The sequence below is a fragment of the Gymnoscopelus microlampas genome, assembly GCF_963454915.1.
Source record: "Gymnoscopelus microlampas genome assembly, chromosome: 23".
Classification (NCBI taxonomy): Eukaryota; Metazoa; Chordata; class Actinopteri; order Myctophiformes; family Myctophidae; genus Gymnoscopelus; species Gymnoscopelus microlampas.
The window spans coordinates 34442923-34466843 of NC_139960.1; the positions used below are offsets into that span (position 1 = coordinate 34442923).

Below are 23921 nucleotides of genomic sequence, written 5' to 3' on the forward strand. Positions count from 1 at the left end.
CTGTGTTTTCAGCCAATTGAGCAAAACAAAACTGCCACTAATCTAATCATTTTATGCCAATGAGGCGTGTTCAGCTCAACTCAATTTGTATTCATTGATTTAGGATTTAGCAACACCACATAATCCCTCTCAAATCCCACGTAATCCTGTTAAAGTGAGCATTACGTTTGCTGTTCTGATATAAAAGGCACAAACGGCACAGGGGAATTGCCACAGGATTACTGGTTGGCATCACACGGCACACTTTTTGTCGAGACAAAGTCTTTGTAAATGTCAATCATAACAAAGTCATAGTTTCTCAGCAGATTTCAGCCTGAGGTGAGGGTCTGTCTGTCTATATCGCTCTCTCTCTCTCTCTGTCTCTCTCTCCCTCTCCTGTATTATGTGGAATTATATGGTAATATAGTTGGAATTGTTTATGCCACAGTGCTCATTGTGTGCCCACCCTACTCCGCTGTCAACACTAGCTGACCACAGTTTGACATTACAGCACACAGCTCTATTTATCATTCCATGTGTGTGCAATAGTATTCTAAAATCTCTTGAACCTATACCCAGAACCTCCTAACCTTGTCTCGTCTGTCTGTGTGACAAAGCCCCCCCCCCCCCCCCCCCCTACCCCCCTCAAGCGTTGCTCTGTAAATACACTCTTCTCCCCTCAGCTCCAAGCTCTGCCTGTCTCTTAGATACGTCTCTTGATATGAGTTCCAGTGAAACCTGATATTTGCTGAGTGGGGGAACATGGCGCCTATTTGCACAGTAAATCTATTTGTGTGCGATACGTATAATAGCAGGACGGCCGCTGCCATGCCTGCCTCTCACAGCCCTCTATGGTAAACACACTGAGTGCACACTTACTGTAAGTGTGTGTGTGTGTGTGCTCGCACACATACACACACACACACACACACACACACACACACACACACACACACACACACACACACACACACACACGGACACACGGACACAGACACACAGGGTTGCTGTATGTAATTTAAGGGTTCGGGAGTCAGGATGTAGCTTAATGTTGGTGGACCCCCTCACATTGTGACTTATGGAAATAACTACAACTTATTGTGCATGAATGGGCCACTTTAGACCCCCTATCCACATGCACACACGCACACACATACACCCACGTTTGTGCGTGCGCACACGCGCACCTCAGAAAGCAAGACATAGTCTAATAATGCCATGGCCTCCCTGTCCAATTGTTATCTATTGGTAGTAAGTTGTACAGTTTATTCATTGCTGTGGTTCAGGGGGTAGAGTTGCCTTTTGGGAACCGGAAGGTTCCTGGTCAACCCCCAACTCTTCCTCGTTTTAGGTGGGAAGTGTTTTTGAGCGAGACATTTAACCGCTATAAATGCTCCTGAGGAGCAGGTTGGTGCCTTGCATGTTTGCCTCCACTGTCGGCGTGACAGTGTGTTTGTGTGAATAATATGTGAATGTAACACACTCTGTAAAGTGCTTAGGATAAAGATACAGACCATGAAGGAAGCCGTAGAAATCACAAATTAGTGTTCAGTGTTGAAGCTGCACGATACAGGCTGGTTGCTTGTGTTCATGTCCTAGTGTGGTGATGGTCTACGCCTCAATTGGGCAAATTGGGTGGGTGTAACAAAAAAATGTGTCCCCAAAATGTGTTTTGAAATGCGTATAGATTTTCAACTTTAGCCCAACTTTCATTCTGTTCAAACGTTTCACTTTTCCTTTTACTTTGGCAGGCTTTTTTTCTTCTTTTTTTTTGTGTTATCCTTTTAGCTCAAATGTCTGACTGTACCTCGTGCTGTTTACATTTCTGTAAGTATTCAATCCATCAATCAAGAACAGAAAAACCTGCTTAGCCTACTGAAACAGCTATGCCATGAAAGTAATGGTAGGGTTCAGTAATGAGTTAGGAGGTATGAGGATTTATTCAGACAGGGATTAGCGACCTATCACACAAACATTGTGGTTCTTCAGGGTTACTTTAGCGGGTCTTTGCGGTGGTTAATGTTCTGTAGCACCTGTGCCAGTGTGAAAGGGATGGTTCACCCCCAAAATTACTTTTTTTCTATGGATTAGTCACCCCATGGACACTTGAATTCATGGATATTTGTTTTGTTTTTGTCGCATTCCTAAGCCAATAATTTGATGACCGGCAGCGGTTCCGATAGGAGGCACAAAGAGTCTCCTCTGGGTGCATCCACACATGAGATACAAGTTGACGCCCGGAAGTCGGAAGTCCCGTCCACTCCCATGTTATAGGAAAAACCGGACCGGAACTTCCGGTTTTTAACTTAACATGAGAGTGGACGGGGCTAGCGTCACGTAGCGTAGCGTTGCACGTCAGCGTACGCTCATGTGTGGATGCACCCTGTGTGTCTCCCACCGGAACCGCTGCCTACTGGTCCGCTGGTCATCAAATTATTGGCTTAGGAATGCGACAAAAAATATATCATAAAAAAAATATCCATAAATCTCTCCATGGGGTGACTAATTGATAGAAAAAAATCTTTTTTGGGGGTGAACTATCCCTTTAAGTTAAATAACCTGTAAAGTTAAATTTGTGTTGTTTTTTTTTAGAGCTGCTCTGTTGGATCTCCAGCTTTATTTACTAGGCACCATATGGTTCAACTACTAGTATCGCACCATTTGACAAAGGTGCTATATAGCACCTTGATAGGTGTTATATAAAACAAAGTACGGGTGTCATTTGGGGTTTCAGGGGATGGTAATTGCCAACCCCTAGCTTTCACATTTAACCTCATCAGATCTGATTGTAGATTGACACTAATAGACACTTGTTTTCTTCCTGCAACCATACATTCATTATGACTTTAAAACTGGCCTCCATATATTGGGCATGTCATTGCAGGCAAAAAATAAATAAATCAGGCTTAAGTGGTCACTTTTTTTGCCACCCTGTAGGTATTCATCATGCCAAAAAGTATTTCGTATTTAGCACCATTTCCGTTTGGTGTGACAGTTGCCTTTGAAAATACACTAATTTGAAAGCATAATCTTCTGGCATTTATTTTGCAGTTTCTATCAAGTGATTTGAAATGACACTCTGTATTACCGTAGTTTTAATACACGCCGCCTTGTAGCAAGATAACTATCTCTTGGCATGGCATAGATAGATGTCACTTTAAATTAAGGTTTACAGTGATATACAGTACTGTACTAGGCCTATAACAAAAAGAAAACCGTTTGTGATTGAGAGGGTCCAGTTTGTATTTGCCCATGTTGACCTACTGCACTTGGGTGTGTTTGCACCTTCCAAACTGGACACTTTTGAGATCTCACTCAACTTGTCATATCATACCTATCTCTACTTTCATTGGGCTATGGGCCTTCATTATAAATGATTCTGTATAGGGACCTTCATGGTATACATTATTTAATGCATTGCCATTAAACATAGAGTCATAGAATAATGAATTGCAAGTCAACTGAATTTAGGCTATATAGTTAAATTAAACTACTACTCATTTGGGATGGGGACCCCTGGAACCCTCTCCCTATGGACCAGAGCTAGGAGCCCACCGGGACAACCGGGGGAGGGGGGAGGGGGGGGGGGTGTTGAGTGTTCGCCAGGCAGTGGCCGACCGCGCTTTGCCTTGGCCCGCGGTGCGTGAGACATCGAGAAGAGGAGAGGAGGAGAGCCATACATGGAGAGAGCCGTGCGTAATTATCGTGGGGGTGGAGGAGAGGGGTAACCGGATGACTCGCCCCAAAACACGCTCGCCCCCATCCTTTTCGCGGACCGCTCGCCCCCAGCGGTTCCTGTTTTCTTGTATTTGTTTTACTGAGGATAAAAGTTAGACATAAGTTTAGGGTTAGGCATAGTTTTTACTGAGGTTAAGTAATAGGCTAAGCCAATAAGGTTAGGTTTAGGCATAGTTTTACTGAGGTTAAGTTTAGGAATAATGTTAGGTTTAGGCATAGTTTTACTGAGGTTATGATTGGGAATAAGGTTAGGTTTAGACGCAGTTTTACTGAGGTTACGTTTAGGAATACCAGGTGGCGACCGTTCCCGAAGCCGCCGGATTTGCCCCCGGGGGCGACTGTGTTTTGGGGCGAGCGTTTTGGCATTAGAGGCGAGGAGAGGTGAGGAGAGGAGAGAGGAGCTCGGAAACTGATCTGCTTGGCGAGGAGAGGAGAGGAGGACACTCCGGCTCTCTCACGGCGAGGTGAGGGAGATCTGAGACCAGACGCGCCCTCCTCCTCCTCCCCTTCTTCTCCCCCCCCCCCCCCCCCGCCCACCGACACCGTGCATCTGTCTGTTTGTCTTTTCTCTTTCTTTTTTTTAATGGTTCGTATCGCAGCTTGAGATCTCACAAACCTCCTCCTCCCCAGACAAAGACACACTCTCCTCAACTCGCTGGGTGGGATCCGTAAGAACCAGCCCCCCAGATTTGTTTGGGAAAGTCGCACCGATGGCGCTGTGTGTGTGTGAGCAGTAAAGTGGTCGTTATAGCCTCTACTATAACGGACAGGACACCGCTCAGGGTGGATCATTTCGGGACGCGTCTTTCTTCTCATCCTGGATCCTGGTTTGTTTTGAGATCTTTTTTTTTTAAAGGGGGAAATTGGAATATAATAACGCAAAACCATGGATACGTACACTTTCTCCACCAGTCTACTTTTACTCCTGTCCATTTCGTCCGGCTCAACTGGTCATTTCCCCTCAGCGCTCATGTGAGTAAAAACAGCCTGTTGGCTCTAAATATGCTTGATTGACTATAAAAGTAAAATGACAGCTTGTAATCTATCAGTCGGCTATTTCTATAGGCTACTTAAGTCATAGTCAGTGGTGGAAAAAGTACTCAAATTCTTTACTTAAGTAAAAGTACCAATACTGCAATATAGAAATACTCTGTTACAGGTAAAAGTCCAGAATTCTAAATTTAATTGAGTAAAAGTACAAAAGTATTGGCATCAAAATGTACTTAAAGTACCGAAAGTAAAAGTACTAAAATATGTGAAAATAGCAGATCTACAAGCTCACAATGGCCATGGGAGGCATTGTGAGCTGTAGATCGGCTATTTTCAAATAGCCTATGTATGAAATATGGCTGAAATGGTAAATGTATGTTTCATAATATCATAATTTATATCTGAAAAGTAACTAGTAACTAAAGTATTCAAATAATTGTAGTGGAGTAAAAGTACAATATTTGCCTCTGAGATGTAGTGGAGTAGAAGTAAAAAGTATTGGACATTGGAAATCCTCAAGTAAAGTACAAATACCTAAAAAGTGTACTTAAGTACAGTACTTAAGTAAATGTACTTTGTTACTTTCCACCACTGGTCATAGTTGCATATCCCCAACACATTTGCACCAATATGGTCGAAATGAGCCTTTGTTTTGTTTCTTGTTGTGTACAAAATAAAATAAAATAAACAAAGACAGTAAATTAATATTTTATTGTGACAATATTTCACTGCCAGCCATGGTCTCTAATGAAGTGACAGCTGGCGATCGATCAGTGGTCTCATGTTTCCATAAATTACGTAACTGGCTGAAATGTAGGCTGCAACAAACTCACTGATTTCTACTATTTTCCTGCAGAACCGAACGACTCGGGTTTTTTTCTTCCTAAAACAGGGAGTGCTTTCATGACGATTAACTTGTGACTTCTTTGGGTTTTAGACTTTACTTTTAGTTTAAAGAACGTGATTTGTACAACGTGTGTGTGTGTGTGTGTGTGTGTGTGTGTGTGTGTGTGTGTGTGTGTGTGTGTGTGTGTGTGTGTGTGTGTGTGTGTGTGTTTGTGTGTGAACATGTGTTGACAACCAACAGCTGTGTGTGAGACTACTGCATGCATGGTTCCAGGAAGGAAGGCTGTGGTCTCACATAAACTCTGTCATGTAAGCATGGCATGCTATTCCCAGCACTGTCCCATTTAAGCCTCATCATGTATGGCTCAGTAGATAGAAGATCTACAAGCTCACAAGTTGTGAGCTTGTAGATCTGCTATTTACTGCATGCAACTGACACCAGCGTGCAACTATAAGGATAAATCAGGCTTTAGTTTAGGTGGTTCTCAAGCATTTCATGTCAGTGTCTGGGACACACACCAATCCGAGATGATTAGGCTACTGATAGATTGTAATCCAGAATCACATTGTGTAGCTATACTGATGATACGGTAGAGCAGTGGATCCCCAAATATGATGTGTGTTTGGCTGCAGCTAACCTCCATTTGAAAAGGTGTTGTGCCAGGGACCCCCATAAGATAAAGTTTTTGTGAAAACTTTCCAAAAACTCATTGTGAGCTGGTAGATCGGCTATTTTGGAATAGCCAAAAAATAAGGGTTAAACCGATCCTCATTTTGCTTCCCCCTTCCTCCCTCAAGACAAAGGCCAAAATAGCCATTCGTATACATTCACTGATTGTATTTACTTGTAAATGTGCAATGGTTTCACTGGGGACCCCCTGGAACTCTCCCCAAGGAACCCTGGGGGTCAGAGGTCGATCTGTGAGAACCAATGCCTAATTATAGAAGTAGTAGGCCTATCATGGTTCGAAAGAGGGTTTTGATTTAACTGCTGTCTGAATACAGTTGGCTCGTGTTAATCATGGTATAAATTGTGATGATTTTGGTTGTTAATAATGCTACAGGCCTACGCCTATAGTTTGTATTATTATAATACATGTATCCTGAATGGTCTTGGTTCAGATCAGAATATATACCACTGTACACAGTTATACCACCACCATGATATAAGGTCAGCTGCTGTATGGGTAATATATACCGTTCCAGGGTGTTACCAACCTTGCCAGTAGCTTTGACCTGAAAACACCGTTGCTGGCTCATCAGTCAGCCCTGGGCCGGTAACTTGGATTATGTGTCATCTTGTGAACTTGCATGATGAAAGGTTTCATTTCATCTTTGGCTGTGCTCTGAATGTTATTTCCATCCCTTGAAACCACTAAACCCCTATATACATTATATAATACTGTATGTAGGCCTACTTCTTTGAACGAGGTCCGTCCGCGAGGCCCACTCCTTTTTTCCCTCTACACAACATAATCATAGTCGAAAATAGCCAATCGTCAGGCTCATGTTCCACCAGAATAGAGTTGCTAGGGTCCATGTGTTTAACCCATTCAATCCGGGAACACATCTGTGTCATTTAAGATTTCTTTGGCTATTTTTGAAGAAAAAAAAATCTTTTGCAAATCTTTCAATATATATTTCTTAAAGTGAACATTTGTCAAATATTTTGTTCCAGGGACCTCCAGAAGCAAAGATTTGAGTTACAAAAAAAAAAAGAAATATATTGAAATAACAGATCTACAAGCTCATAGCACGGCACTGAGAGCTTGTAGATCTGCTATTTTTTAATACCCAAATATATCTAAAGTGACACAGATGCGTCCTAAAGTACACAGTAGATGTCAAGCCAACGGATGTGACACAGGCCACAGATGAGTTTCCCTAAAGTAAACGGATGCCTATGGCTTTGTGTTTATGTGGAACTTTTAATTTACTTCTATACACCTCACACGCACATCCACCCAACAGGTTCTGAATGATCCTCCAAAAGGCCCTGGCGGGTTGTAAAGGAGGAGGAGGGGACTGGTGCGTCCGTCTAGTTTTGAATGCAGCCCGAGTACGCCGGTCCCCCGGAGAGCCGGGGAGGCATGGCACTCAGGCTAATGGCTCTGTGCTATGATGTCAGACTTGCAGAGTGCCCTGCCCATATATTTCATAGACACTAAGTGGATTGATCCAAGAATGGGCTACATGTGATTCATACTGAAAAGTTGGCCTGAAGACCCACATAGTTGATTTGAAGATTGTCATTTCGATGGGCGCTAGGTGACTCTTGGAATGTTGCAAGAATAAGAATAACAACAAGCTGCTGATTGGGAAAAAAAAGAAAATCTGTTTGAATGTGGGGTTGGGCAGTATGGATAAAAATAAGATCGAATATCACAATATTTCTGACCAAATAGCTCAATATTGATGACAATATTGTGGGGGTGACAATTGGTTGTTTCATAAAAAATGTACACAATGAGATTTAACCAGACGTCCACGCTCTGACAGTGTGATAAAAACCGGTTCCAGAGACGGTTCCAAATGTCATGGAACCGATTCCGGCTTCTCAATCTTGGATCCGGTTCTTCCGATTCTCCGTTTCCGGGTCCCAACCCTATGACTAAGTGGCTAAAGTTGATACAATTTGTTCACTTTACTCTGTAATGCAGTCACCCAGGGGTGTTGGGGACTACGGATGGGCTTGAAATCAGCTCTAGGCTACATCTGGCATATTTACATCTATCATGTGTACGTAATACATGATCATGTTTTGGTATTCATTAATGTGCATTGTCCCTGCCAAATAAACAAATAAAGTAAGGTAAAGTCTTTAAAACCAGGAAAAGACAAGACTTATACAATATAACGATATTACAATCCACAATCCCAGATTGTTTGTGATCTATCACAAATCACTATCCATATAATATCGACGTATTGCCCAGCCCAATTTGAAAGTTCATAAAATAGACTAGAAGAATGAACCCAATGTAAGTCAGTGTAAAAGTCTATAAATTATGACAATGTTGTTGGGTACATTGCATTTTACTCACTGTTAATGAGTGCCTTTGGAAAATGTATAAATTAAAATTCATTTTGGCAGTGGCCACTGCCAGTCTTTGCAAGTGTACTTGTAGGTCTTACTGTTGTTGACTTGAGCCCTATATACTTACGTAGTTGACCACAGTCACCCTGGGGGGGGGGACCCAATGGGTGTCCTTCTTTCCCTCTACACTATGGCTTCACCGAAAATAGCCGTTGCAAAACACTGCGACTGCTATTTTTGCAGAATGTTCTCTCTACAAGCTCACTGTGAGCTTGTAGATCTGCTAATTTTGCTATTAAAAAACGAAACAAAAAATAAATAAAAACATTTGTCTAAAATAGGGATGGTAGATTGAAAGTGGTTAACCCATTAAGACCAGTAACGCATCTGTGTATTTTTTATTTTATTTCTTTGGCTATTCAAAAATAGCAGATATAAAGCTCATGTGTTTTTTTTTTATGTTAAAAAAAGAATTATCTAAATATTTTTCAGAAGACATTTGTTAGAATCGGCCTCAGGTCTTAAATGGTTAAGGGTGGCACTGGTGATGGTGATTATGTGTGACAGGCCTCACTGTGAGGTGAAAGTCACAGGGGGACTTGTGACGGCTGACTGGGGGCAGAGAGAGTTTCCCTCAAGATACCGTAATTCCACAGTGTGAATAAACACGGTCTTGGCTTGCTACTGTACTTAGGAAGCTTGGACCTTATTATGAGGAAAGCCAGACTTTGACGAGGGGATTTTCCAGGACCTGTTTTGATTTGTCGCGCCATGTTCTATATGAAACTGCTCATCTGGGATTATTATCATTATTTACCTCTTATAGCCGACACCTTACCTAGCTCCTTGCCTCTTTTTAATCTATGCTCTCTCTCTCCCTCTCTCCCTTTCTATCTCCCCCATCATGCTCTCTCTTTTTCCCTGTCTCTCAGTCGCCCCCCCTCCATTAACTCTGAACTATAGGTTTCCAGTTCCACCTGTAACCTTCACATGCCAGTGTCTCTTAGTTTCAGATTGTTTCTGCTCACTCTGCCGTCTTCCAGTCACACGTCTCTGCCTCCTTCTCTCTATCTTCCTCCTCTCACACCCTCCTCACTCAGCCTCTCTCTCTCGTTCATCACCTGTCCCATCTTGTCCATGTCTAACTTGGTCTCTCTCTCTCTCTCTCACGCCGTTTCTCTTAAGGCAGATAAACATCCTTGAATCTGACATTCAAAATCTGATGTCACCGATTGCTCCCCAGGGATCCCAATGCCAGCCAGCGCACGGCTATGGAGTGTAATGTCTTTGTAAAGTGCTATATCACAAAATAGCCGATTGCATTGTGACGTTTTGTAGATTGGCAATTTTGGGCAATTTTTCCACGACACTGTACTGCCGAAGTATAAAATAAGGCTTAAGTGAAGTTCTTTTGCAGCAAATAAAGTAAATAACTAAATTTGACAAAAATACAAAAGAGAACCTGGTAGGTCTTGTGTCTCCAGTGTGTAGCTACTAAAGTAATATGTTTAATATTACATAGCAGTTCATCATGGTGCATATCGTTGCTGTCCGGCAGGAACCAGCTAATTTTCACCCTTTTGATTTTTTTTCATAAATCAGGGCCGTTGAACACCCTTTCTTTGACAAAACCAGCTAACTCCATTGGACTAGCTGGTTTTGCTGACTCCAGGCTCCACCCCCTTTTGACCTCCAACCTCATTGTGAGCTTGGAGGTCCATTAAGCTGTTCTTATCAATGATGAACAAAACCTCCTAACTCCACTTTTTTTCATTTCCTGAAAAACATTTTGGAGTTAGCTGGTTCCTGCCGGACAGCAGAGATATGTAAAACTCTCCGTATTGAATTAGTTTGTTGAGCACTACAATATACAGATATACTATCCTGACCTTAATGTACAGTATGTGTCAATTTTTTTTTTAATCAGCCTTGTGAGCTATTTCACTCCTTGATCTAATTGATGACTACACAGCTGGAACCAAGAGAGATGTTGAAATCTCTGTCACCATTTGCCAACTCCTTGTGCTAAAACCCTGTGATCCAAATTTACTCACTTGATATGCTTGTTTTTGGCTTTTGCCTTAGTCACAGAGACACGCTCCAAGCTCTCTCTCTCTCTCTCTCTCTCTCTCTCTCTCTCTCTCTCTCTCTCTCTCTCTCTCTCTCTGTCTCTCTCTCTGATGTGCACAGTTTTCGAGTTCCTGTCACCCTCCTTTCTGTTTGCCTCACTTACTTTATTTTGTTAAGGCTAACCAGATTTCATGCTCAACCAGCTAAAGCGCTTTTCTCTCAGACATGTCTGTGGCAATCTGTGTTCATAATGTGAGGAGGAGGATGCACTCCATCTACACACGGAGAAGGACTGGAGAGAAGTTCTTCTGGGTCTTAGCTAAAGGGAAGAGGACATTAATTAAGCCATAATACACGAGAGGGAGTGCTATACCGTGAGATTGGCGCTGGCAATGTGGGTATGCTGTGTGGAGCATGTACTGTACGAAGGCATGAGGATGTGATCTGCACACCAGAGCCAATATCACACTATTTACAGTATATAGCACAAGTGTAGTAGTATTGTCTATACGAGGGGTCTTCATTCAATGTTTTTCAGCCCAAGGACCCCTTAGCAGAGAGAGAGATGAAGAAGGGACCCCCACAAATTGTGTGTCAGATTCAACTTTTTCATGGATTTCAGAGATAGCTTCATAGACTTGTTTGACAGCACTGTCATCACTGTTATGTGAATTCATGTTTTTTGTAAGTTTGTTTACACATTATCATTATCTTATAATATGTTGGATTGATCATGTTAATTTGTATTTTCAGACATTAAATACCTCTTCATACTTAGTAGTAAACTTGACCGTTCGCCCTGTACTTGGTCCGCTCTTTTCCCCCCTCTACACCAAACCTCTTTGCCGAAAATAGCCGATCTACAAGTTCACAATACCTCGCAGTGCGAGGCGTTGAGAACTAATGTTCCCCTCAGAATAGCGACGCTACAGTAGTGTTCAAGTGGTTGAGTGGAAAAAAAAAACATTCCTATCACACAAAGATTTGGCGGTCCCCCTGTAGTAACTCTGAGAACGCCCCAGTGTTTATGATTGTATGTCAGTGACAATGATGACATAAGATTAGGTATGAAAGTTTATTCCACAAATCCAAATTGTTTCGTCATTTGCTTCCCTTCCCAGTGCATTCAGCTGTTTGTTTGTACTGTAAGTGGGATAAACCGTTAATTTGGCCCATTTGGGGTATTCTTTACTGTGGACACAAGCTGGTTATCAGTTTTACGTTCATTGTCATCAAAGCTGTTATTAAAACAAATGTGTTCAAATAAAAGCCAATAGGAAACGAGTTAAACGCTGAAATATGAAATATGAACTTCTCATGATTGTAACGAATCAAAGTCAGGTCATAAATGACAGGGTTGTTAGACATAGCCAGGAGGATCATTATGTGACACTGATGAGCGGCGCTCCTCTCAAAAAGTTTTAACCATTGTCTGCTCGAAGCGCTGCGTCTTCAGCATAGAAGAAATGCACGTCAGAAAGGCGGTGGCGGCTCAAAAAAACACTTTCTGCGGACACAGCCCCTTAGAATTGCTGTGTGCACTTTTCAATGTGCCTTATTCAATGGTCATGCTCTGATCTTCGACCCACGACATTTATACGTTTGGCCATTATCTGTAGAAAATCACCTTGGAGTTGACGTAGTGTGACTCATCTTTGTTTACAGCATTGGTTCTCAAAGTGGGGTCCGGGGACCCCCAGGGGTCCTTGAGGGAGTTCCAGGGGGTCCCCTGCTAAATGATAGATTAGGCACCAAATGGACCCTTATGGGTCTGTAACTCTGAGAGTGTACAAATGGAACCAAATGGACCCTTATGGGTCTGTAACTCTGAGAGTGTACAAATGGAACCAAATGGACCCTAACGGGTCCATTTGGTTCCATTTGTACACTCTCAGAGTTAAATTGACATAGATTTTACAATATAAATTGCGGTCCAAGTGATAGAAATGCCATTAAATGGGGGTCTGTAGCCCTAATGCATGTCAAACTGGGGGTCCTTGAAATTAAAATGGTTGAGAATCACTGCTAGAGCCGTACAAAATCTTCTCTTATGGGGGTCCCTGGCATGCCTTTTGAAATGGGGGTCCGCGGGCTAATACGTGTCAATTTGGGGGTCCTTGACATGAAAAAGTTTGAGAACCAATGGTTTACAGTGAGGCCAAGTTAAGGTCAAGTCATAAATTATCTTTGGGAATTGTATTATGTTTCTTTAGACGGTGCATTTTCTTATATAATGCCATTCCAAATTTAAACTCCAGATCTACTGTAATGACATTGATGCCATGTGGAGGGTTGAACAGGAGAAGCGTGCCATGGGCGTCGGGCCTGTGGGTGCTGGTGTGGAGGGTTTAAAGTGGTCTAGGGTTTCCTGGGCTGTGATTGACACGTCCCAGCCACGAGGGAGCTGCCGTTAGCAGTGTGTATTTGAGGAGGCGGTCTGCGCGGAACAGCTGGGGGGGCTATATCTGTTACGAGTGCACGCATGCAAGGGCACAGGGTCCGTGCCCGAGGCTAACGCTCGTGGCCTCACCTCGCACTTGGGCTGTCGTCATCCCAGATCCTACCGTTACTTGTCGCTCACCCCCACTCTCTTAATCTCTCTCTATTTCTGTTTCGCTCGCTGTCTCTCGCTCCGAGCTGTCTCTTCCTATGTACGTCTCTCTCCCGACCCTCCCCACTCACTCATTTATCCAGTCTGTCTTTCCAACATTTGCTCTCTGTCTCCCTCTTCCTCTTCTTCTCTCTCCCTTCTTACTCTCTCTTGCCCCCCCCTTCTCTCTCTCTCTCCCTCTCTCTTACGCTCTATTGCCCCCCTTCTCTCTCTATCTTACTCTCTCTTGTCCCCCTTCTCTCTCTCTCTCTCTCTCTCCCTCCCTCTTACTCTCTCTTGCCCCCTTCTCTCTCTCTCTCTCTCTCTCTCTCTCTCTCTCTCTCTCTCTCTCTCTCTCTCTCTCTCTCTCTCCCCCCCCCCTGTATGTCTGTCCCCTTCCTCCCCTCTTTTAACCCTGGCTATATTTAGGCTGGCCTCTTCTCAGGGGTGGAGGGGCGTGCGTACGTTCTTCTGACTGAGTCAGACTGTGGTTGGGCTACAGGACAGTGGGTTAGGTGTTGGTGGTGGTTGACTAGCATGTCACAGCAGCACCGCATGAAAGCTGTGTCACCGTCACTCATGAATCTCCCCCCATGCTGAACGTCTGCAGACCTTTAGTTTACAGTGTACTACAGTTTAGTGCAGTAGTTCTCAAACCTTTTCATGTCAAGGACCCCCAAAATGATATGTTTTTGGCCACGGACCCCCATCTGAAAATATTAAGTTCCAGGGACCCCCAGAAGCAAAGATTTGAGTTACAAATGTTGGCTTTAAAAAATATATATATATATTTTCAAAGATTTGCACACATTTTCACGATTTTTCGAAAAATAGCAGATCTACAAGCTCATAGCACGGCACTCGGTGCCGCGCTATGAGCTTGTAGATCTGCTATTTTTTAATAGCCAAAGTATAAAAGGTTAAAGTGGTTAAAAGTATTGTCATGCTATATTAACACATTTAGCTCGGGACCCCCTCAAGGACCCCTGGTGGTTCCCGGACCCCACTTTGAGAACCAATGGCTTACAGTGTACAGTTTAGTGTACAGCCTCTGAGTGTTGCTTTAGTGTCTGGTTGGAGTGTCCCCCTCATCTATTTCCTTTTGCAAAAGAGATATTTCCCTCAGCCTGTGTGTGTGTGTGTGTGTGTGTGTGTGTGTGTGTGTGTGTGTGTGTGTGTGTGTGTGTGTGTGTGTGTGTGTGTGTGTGTGTGTGTGTGTGTGTGTGTGTGTGTGTGTGTGTGTGTGTGTGTGTGTGTGTGTGTCTCGGCCAGAAGGAGCATCCCAGCTCAGTATCAACTAACTTCCCCATGATTTTTGTGCCACATGGAACTTCCCAGGAATTTTCCATTGCACCGTTGCCTGGGTAACCTCAGAGAATAGCTAACATGTGGTCGGTTGGACGAGTGCCACCGGCCAACACAGGAAGCACATCTGCATGTCGGACAGGCTTCCTCGTGTAAAAAAGGGATGGGATGTGTAGTTAACGAGTGTGCTGTAAAATCAGCTGTGACTCTCCACCAAACAGACAACAGACTGGTAGTCTGTTGGCAAAAGTTGGCATTTATTTCAGCAGAAGCAGTCGGCCAATGTGCACATTGTTGTGCAAATGCATTTTGAGCTGGCAGATCTACATTCTGGCAGATCCACAAGCGTTTTGAGCTGGCAGATCTACAAGCAAGCTTGTAGATCTGCTATTTTCAAAAGATTATTATGAATTTTATACATTTGAAAACTTTGCGAAATGGGACATTCTGCATAATTAATAATAATAATAAGTACCTTCTACTTTTGGTACTTTAAGTACATTTTGATACCAATACGTGTGTACTTTTACTCAAGTACATTTTGAATTCCGGACTTTTACTTTTAACAGAGTATTTCTACATTGCAGTATTGATACTTTTACTTTAGTAAAAAAATTTAGTACTTTTTCCACCACTGTATAAAATGCAAATGAATGTGAAATTAAAACCAAAAAAAGTGAAAAAGATCAGACCCATAAGGGTCCATTTGGTTCCAATTGGTTCAGTCACTCAGTCACTCAGTCACTCACTCACTCACTCACTCACTGTACACTCTCAAATGAACGCTGAGGATTTTACTGCTTAGGAGTCCAGACTGACGTAACCATCGTCTTAAACAATACTTTAACTACTTTGTTGATGGGGTCCCCCCAGAGGGCTCTATTCTAGGCCCCAGCGTGCTATTTTTGCAGAATGTTCGCCTATTTCCACTGAATGTTCTTATATTATGACATGCCCAGAACAGGGATGCTAGGGTTCATGTGGTTAATTGGACTTTTCATTTAGGCCTGGGGGCTAGTTCCCCCATTCACTGTGTGTGTGTGTGTGTGTGTGTGTGTGTGTGTGTGTGTGTGTGTGTGTGTGTGTGTGTGTGTGTGTGTGTGTGTGTGTGTGTGTGTGTGTGTGTGTGTGTGTGTGTGTGTGTGTGTGTGTGTGTGTGTGTGTGTGTGTGTGTGTGTGTGTGTGTGTGTGTGTGTGTGTGTGTGTGTGTTGTGAGGCAGAAGAGATGGGGACGTATGGATGGGTGGTTGGGTGATGTGTGCACATACAGTACATAAAGACAGTGAAAGTGTTGTGACTCAGGGTTCAGACGTAGGTCTGCAGTGGAGAGGGGTTATTAATGAAATAACACACACATGGCAACATACTGTATGAACAACACCCTCAATAACATGAAATGAGAAGTATTCTATTATCTTATTGGAAATGTATGAGGGGTTTTAAAACCCATTAAAACCGTCGGGAAAGCATCTGTCATTTTAGAGTTTTGCGTTGGCTATTAAAAAATAGCAGTAGCATACGTTACTTTGTGCTGTGCTGCCTGCGAGCTTGTACATCTCCTATTTCTGAACGTTTTAGAACTACTGATTTAGAAGGCATTTGTAGAATCGCCTCGGGTCTTAATGGGTTAAGCAGTCCATGGCCAAGGATATAAATCCCTGTATATGTTCCACATATTGTGAATGCTGTAGACCTGAGGCCGATTCTAAAAACGCCTTCTAAAACCTAACCTAAGTTTTCTGAAAACGTTCAAATTCGTACTAAAAAAGAAATAAACTAGAGAATGTGCTCCTCGGAGCACAGGTCTCCGCCAGTACTGTTCCTGATTAATCCTGTCTTACCTATTTATATTACATATTGTCACGTGTCACTTGACCAATGTTAGCTTGGCTGATGGAAGCTCACTTCAAAAATATAAATGATTTTTTGAAGTGACACACCTATTTATATAGGTTTCTATTTCGTCATGCGTCTCGCTAGCCAATCAAAGCACACCCTTTCAACATATTGTCACGTGTCACGTGAAGCTTGACCAATGTTAGCTTGGCGGACACACGGAAGGACGGAGACGAAAACATACTCTCCACCTCTGGCGGAGACAAAAATGATGTTGCTGTATAGCAAGAATTAATGAGACACAGAGGTGGCTTCCGGATTGAAAGGTATAACAACGTATAGGTCTAATTGGGTTATGTGAATATCTTTCTCTTATTTTGTGGATGCAGAATCAGGCTTCAGAATCCACCAGTCTCCACAAGTCTGACATCATCAACATGACTTCATCAGCATGACGTCAGAGATCCACAGGGAAGCCAAGCCGTTATTAAACCCTGTGGTGCTTTCAATCCTAGCACTTTCTTCTTTTGTTTTTCTCCCCAATTTTAGTCGTTATGCCAACTCATTCCTCCCCACACACATTTGTGTGTTGTCACTAGAGCTGTCACCATTACACATTTAAGTTGACGTTTAACACATCGGGTGCCAGCATTTTTTCATAACAACTTACCGTGGGTGCCAGCATTCTCCCCATTGACTGCGCTTTGCTGTTTAAAGCTTCCGCGTGCGTTACAAGCAAATCCACGCAAAAAAAAGCATCGATTCATGTTGTGCCATGAGCCTGGCTACAGCCTGGAACAATAACATTTCCCTGTCGAGTTACAACGGGGGGGATCGCGCATCGCGCATGACCGGTTTTCCCCACAGGAAACAGATTCGGAGATATAGGTGTTTCAAAGTAGGAAATAGACAGGAAGCGGTTGGGAAAAAAAATGTTGTTTCCGGTGAGTGATCTGGCACTTCCTTCGCAGGATTACAATGGGTGCTCCCAGAGCTGCTCTAGCCCCGCCCGCGCGGAGAAAAACGAAAAAAAAACAAAAAGACTAAACTCACGGTTCAGACCGTGTTCGGCACCCGATGTGTTAATTGACACTCAAATAATTGCGATTAATGATTTAATTGTGTGTTTGGCCATTGAACATTGGAACATATGAAGCCTTTTAGGCTTCTTAATCATAAATTGCACAGGGCAGATATGACAAATAACTGAAATATACAAAGAAATTATTGACATATTTAATAATTTTATACATGTAAAAAAGCAGAAATAGCTGATCTACAAGAAGCTTGTAAGCTTGTAGAGCTTGTAAGCTTGTAGATCTGCTATAACTGCTTTTTTATGTATTTGAAAATGTGTGAACATTATGCGATTATGCAAAAATAATTGCGACTATCTCAAATAATTGCGATTAGACAATTATGTAACAATTGTGACAGGCCTAGTCGCTGCTGTTGTATCTTACTGACTCACCTGCAGGCGAGGAGCCCCCACCGAGAGGGCGTAGAGAGCCTTCGTCCTACTCCTCCCACGAATACTCCGCCCATAGAGTATCGATAAAAACTGGAGAACGGAAGGCCCCACATTTGACCAACACGGTTTTGGTCACAGAGCAGGCGCTTTAAATGCGGAAGTCTTGCAATACCAAATTTGACCACCGTAGGAATACTCGCAGTGACAAATATCACCCTTTCTGCCCGGCTTCCCTCCCCCAAACACGGGCCAATTGTGTTCCCAGTGGGTTCTTGAGTGCTTGTTCTCTAGGTGTTTTTTTTCCCTCTAATATATATTTTTTTCCAAAAATAACGGATCCACTGATCGACATGATGCGATCCATTGTGTTTGTACTTGTAGATCAGCTTGCTACTTTTGATGACACAGGGCTTATGTGGTTCAAATCAGCGAAGTTGCCATTTTAACCCACTAAGACAGGGAACGCATCTGTGTCATTTTAGATTTCTTTGGCTATTAAAAAATAGCAGATATACAAGCTCATATCGCGGCACCGAGTGCCGCGATATGAGCTTGTAGATCTGCTATTTTTTTTTAAATCTTGAAAATGTGTGCAAATATTTGTATATATTTTAAAGCGAACATTTGTAACTCAAATCTTTGCTTCTGGGGGTCCCTGGAACAAAATATTTTAAAGTATTTTTTATTTTTATATATATATATTTTCTTTTTGTATTGTTTTCAAAAAATGTTTTTTAGAATCAGCCTCAGGTCTTAATGGGTTAATCATATTAGGCAATACATGTTCTTTTTGATTCTAGTGTGTTTCATCTGCTGCTGTTGGTTTAGTGTTCTGGAATCTCTCCGGCAGGTGAAAATGACATTGCTCCACAGTGACCGCTCACAGACACACCGGTGGTCGTGTGACAATCATTCCACTTTAATTGGTTCAATGTGTGCTGACACCTGTGTGGAGAGGTGATACAGTGCTCTGTCAGGACTCAGGAGAACGTATATTGTCTTGGACATAAAGAGGCGTTGGTGAGGGATGGCTTGCTATCTATAGTCACAGTGTGAGGTCACATTTGTGCAATGGCAGGAGAGAGACACAGCTTGTGTGGCAGTTTCTCGAAGCTATAGAATCTATAGATATACTGATTGATTGATTGATTGATTGATACATACAATAGATAGACCTTTATTGAGCCCAAGGGAAATTCAGTTGAGAGCAGTAAGGATGAAACAAAGATAAGTAAGGTAAAAGAGGGGGGGCAGTGGCTCAGGGGTAGAGTGGCCGGTAGAGCGGCCGGATGGAAGGCGTGAGGTTTCCAGTTCGATCCCGGGCTCCCCCAGAGTTGGTGTCGAAGTGTCCTTGAGCAAGACGCTGAACCCCTAATTGCTCCCGATGAGCAGGTTGGTGTCTTGCATGGTTTCCTCCGCCATCGGTGTATGAATGGGTGAATGTAATGCACAATCTATGTAAAGCGCTTTGGATAAAAGCGCTATATAAATGCACCATTTACCAAAAGAACAAGTATAGTAGGGTAATAATAATAATAATAAACTTTATTTATATAGCACCTTTCATGACATGAATGCAGCTCAAAGTGCTTTACAGAAAAAGCAACAACAATTCAACGCTAATTAACACTAATTACAATAGTATAACAAACAATATAAAAGGCAGTATAAAAGATGACCTGGCCTTCTGTGCTTGGGCTGGACAGGTGTCCATAATTAGTATACAGGCCATCAGTAGATGGAATTAGCGGCATAGGTATCAGTAAACTATCACCAATGTAAATGGCATATAAATAGACTAAAGGCCCAAAGACTGACCTGGCTGTTTGTACTTGGACTGACTGGGTTAGCATTGTTGTATGAACCATTTGCAAATAAAGTATAAAGATTGGCATAAATATCACCAGTGAATGGTAGTTTGTAGTAGATATTATGTACCGAGTATCAACAGTAATATGGGTCAATATTTACATACATATAGTTATAGGTAGCCTATGTAGTTACACCAGTGCATCAACATGACTGGCACATAATTATGCGTTATGATCATATCGGCACAATATATCGGGAGTCATTTTGACATCTGTCCGATACCAATAAGACATGTTTCAAGTAATTACCGACCTCACATTTCTAAAGTTACAATTTTTTATTTAGAGTAGACAATTCTTTTTTTTACCCCTTTTTCTCCCCAATTAAGTTGTTATGCCAATTAATTCCTCCCCACACACATTTCTTTGTTGTCACTGCTGTCGTATCCTACTGACTCACCTGCCAGTGAGGAGCCCCCACCAGGAGGACGTAGAGCCTTCGTCCTACTCCTCCCGCCCAACACTCCCCGCTGACAGATGCCGCCCCAGCCCGTAGTAGTACATGCAATGACCAATATCACCCTCCCCGTCCGCCTTCCCTCCCCCGAACACGGGCCAATTGTATTTGTGTAGACGCCCGACAAAACCGGTTGCACCGGAGTGGATTCGAACCCACAACCTCCGTGGCGGTGGGCAGTGACTTTACCACTGCGCCACCCGAGCACCCGCTTTAAGACCCTTTTAATACCAAATTGCAGTCATCATATATGGCTGTTTCCCCCTCGAATAGCGAGTTCCATCAGAGCAGCCTCGTCATCACGTCGTAATAAACCCCGTCCAGCTTTCGTCCAGTCAGCTGTTGCACATTCCTAACACGATATAACGTGAGTGCTTGCTGGAGTGTGCAGCTGTTGCCAAGGGTGTTCACTTTAAACAACCCTTCACATCCAGTCAGCAGAGCGTGCTAAAATGCTCTAAATGATGGAACAGAGGGAGAAACCTCAATGATGTCCTGCAGAGGAACCATAACGAGGTTGCGGGACATTCACAAAGCCTGCAATTACAGTGTTTATTGACCTCAATAAAGGAGAGGATAGCATCGAGACGTTATTTGTCTCTGTGGTCTCGTTCGCCGGTCCATTTGGTTAGGTTTATGAACTCTCTGAGTTAAATGAACACGGAGAATTTCACCACGCACAGTACAATGTGCAAATCACTGGTTCAATCGTGTCAATGAACTCTTCCAAGAAGAGGAAGGAGAGAGGAAGTAAGGAGAGAGCAGAGGAGAGGAAAAGAGGGAGGGAGCAGAGGAGAGGAAGGAAGGAGGGAACAGAGGAGAGGAAGGAAGGAGGGGACAGAGGAGAGAAGAAGAGGGAGGGAGCAGAGGAGAGGAAGGAAGGAAGGAGGGAGGGAACAGAGGAGAGGAAAGAGGGAGGAACAGAACAGAGGTTAGAGGGACGTGATGCGTCACATTGTGAGCTTTTGCTATTTTGTTTTGATTTTGGACTATTTTTTTACAATAATGATACAATAATGTCCAAAACAGGGATGCCAGGTTGGAAGTGGATGAAAGGCAGTCTGGTGTTGTGCAACATTTAAAATGTTTGACCCCCTGCGATTGTTTGTGCCCCTAAGGACCCCTAAGGACCCCTGGCCCGGATCCCAGGCTGGGAAACATTGGAACACTGGAGGAGAGGAGAGTAGGGAAGGAGGGAGGGAACATAGACGTTTAAGGAAAGAGGCATACAGTGGAAAGTAAGGAATAGAGGAGCGGAAGGAAGGAGGGAATAGAGGAGTTGAAGGAGGGAGGGAGGGAGGGAGGGAGGGGGCAGAGAGGAAGGAAGGAGCTAAGGAGCAGAGAAGAAGCATAAACAGGCTGAAGAGATTATGTTTACTTAAGAAACAAAAACAGGAAGGGGAGGATGGGAGAGGCAGAAAACCAGAAGCCTCATTCCACCGTTAGTGGTCTTATTAGCGGCCGGCCTCCCGGCGCTTCAATTACTGGCAAACCATCATCCTCGTATCTCCCCCATCTTTCTCCTCTGCTTCCAGTAACAGTGTTTTCGGCCTCAGCTGTCTCGCTATACGAACAGATTACAAACACAAATTACTACCATTAGCGGGAGCATCGGAAGGCTCGAAGCGGTCTCTCGCGGTGCTGCAAAACGTTTACGCAGACAAGCGGAGGCACGATAAAAACGATTGGCTTATAAAAAGTATTCCGGTGAGGAGGAGGAGGAGGAGGATGACGTGCGGGCTGTCAGAGGCTTCCTCCGAGATGGTTTTGACGTTATTAATCCATTAAGACCGGGAACGCATCTGTGTCATTTTAAGATTTCTTTGGCTATTCAAAAATAGCTGCTAATCCTAACAGTTTTCTGAAACACTTATGTTGCTATAATATCAGTGGTTCTCAAACTTTTTCATGTCAAGGAGCCCCCATTGAGTAAATATTTGCTTTAAAAAATATACATTTTCAAAGATTTGCACAAATCTTCAAGATTTTTCAAAAATAGCAGATCTACAAGCTCAAAGCGCGGCGCGCTTTGAGCTTGTATATCTGCTATTTTTGATAAATTATAAAATAATGGTTTACGTTGTTACACAGATGCGTTCTCGGTCTTAATGGATTAAGAGATCAAATGTGGCTGTGCTGCAGAGACTGCAAGACCCACTTCCGAGTGTCAAAACACGGTTTACAAAGCACGAGTGCACTGAAGTGGAACCCGCCGAGATTGGTTCTCGAGCCCTCAGGTTCGCTCCTCGCCCAGGCGAGCCCTCACGCTGGCGTTGGGGCCAGCCGGCCCAGCGTGAGGCAGGCGGTTCTGTCGAGACTGCCGGGATGATGTAGCACCCGCCGCCACGTTGGGAATCGATCGACTGGCTGGGTGGGTGTTGTTGAGATGGTGTCAGATTTGAGCCCTTCATGGAAATGGAGGGGGAAAGGAAAAGAAACTGAGTGGTTATTATTAAGCTGGCAACGTTGTGGGTGTACTTGGCAAGGTGCGCGACTGAGCCGTATGAGCACGGAAGTTGAGGGAAGTCTACTGTCTCTACAGCATAACAATATTACATTTGACAGGGCATTCATCTATATCATCACTGCTAATCTCCTGTGTGTGAGATGCAGGTGAATCAATTGGGTGGTTAAGCGTTAAGCCGTGGGCAGGAAGATGAATTATTATGAGTTAGCCGTCTGTTCTACTGTTCAGATTCCTTGACAGCACAAAGTACAGAGAAGCGAGTGAGTCAGAAAGTAAGGCAAGACAAGACAATTAAGGCAGGTTTATTTGTATAGTACATTTCAACGGCAAGGCAATTCAAAGTCCTTTAGGCATTAAGACACATCATTAAAGACAGTACAAAATAATCACATTATAATGTATTATGTGATGTACAGTATGTTATAATGTAATATAATAGGAAGGGCATTTGAATACATTTAAGAATAAGAAATCAAAATAAAACAGCAAAGTTATACAATTACTGTGCAAAATAAATGATATAAAAGCAGCAAATGGAAAGGTCTTCTGCTTTGATTAAAAAACAAAAACAAAACAGAGTTGTAGAGGACCTGCAGTTTTCTGGGACTTTGTTCCAGATATGTGGTACATAGAAACGCTGCTTCTGTGTAGTTCTGATTCTGGGTTCAGAAAGCACCTGTCCCAGACCTGAGAACGTAGTGACAAGACTTAGTAAAAGCAGCTTAAAGGTAGGCTATATTTTCATTCTGCCAATGAACACATTCTGGGAGCTGTCTTATACGGAGTTAGTCTGAAAATCAATTTGTAAGTAAAACAGCTGTCCTGTAAACTGTTTACAGTTTAGGCCTTGAGAAATTATGCTTTGTCAAAGTAATATAGAAACATGAATCAACCACAATGTTGTGGTTGATTCATGTTGATTCATGTTTGTTTCGTTGAGGTCAGAGTGGGAACTGAACCTGTAACTGATATGACATCATTACAAATAATTGAGTTGAGACTATTTTGTATTTTGTAGTAGCTGATCTACCAGCTCGCAATGCGTTGCGATGCGACGCGTTGTGAAATCATTTGACAAAATGTTGACAATTGTTCTAATAATAATAATAAAAAAACTCCTGGTGTGAATGGTTAAGTGTGAATTTGACACAAAAAAAACAGTGTGTGTGTGATCAACAGCTGCCCAACAGCCAACAGGCAGATAGAAGCTGTGAGTTTTCACACCATTGAAAGGGAAAGGAGAAAAAACTGTCTGGGCAATGCG

General features: G+C 43.0%; 1 protein-coding gene across 1 annotated transcript in view; it reads left to right on the forward strand.

Annotated features, from left to right (window-relative positions):
• The first annotated feature begins 4179 nt into the window (after positions 1–4179).
• The window catches only part of cacna2d1a (calcium channel, voltage-dependent, alpha 2/delta subunit 1a), a 153158-nt gene continuing 133416 nt past the window's right edge, over positions 4180–23921 (forward strand). The window contains exon 1 of the mRNA XM_084050508.1: positions 4180–4689. Coding sequence (XP_083906634.1) covers positions 4604–4689 — 86 coding nt within the window. The 5' untranslated portion in view covers positions 4180–4603. The remainder of the gene's footprint in view (positions 4690–23921) is intronic.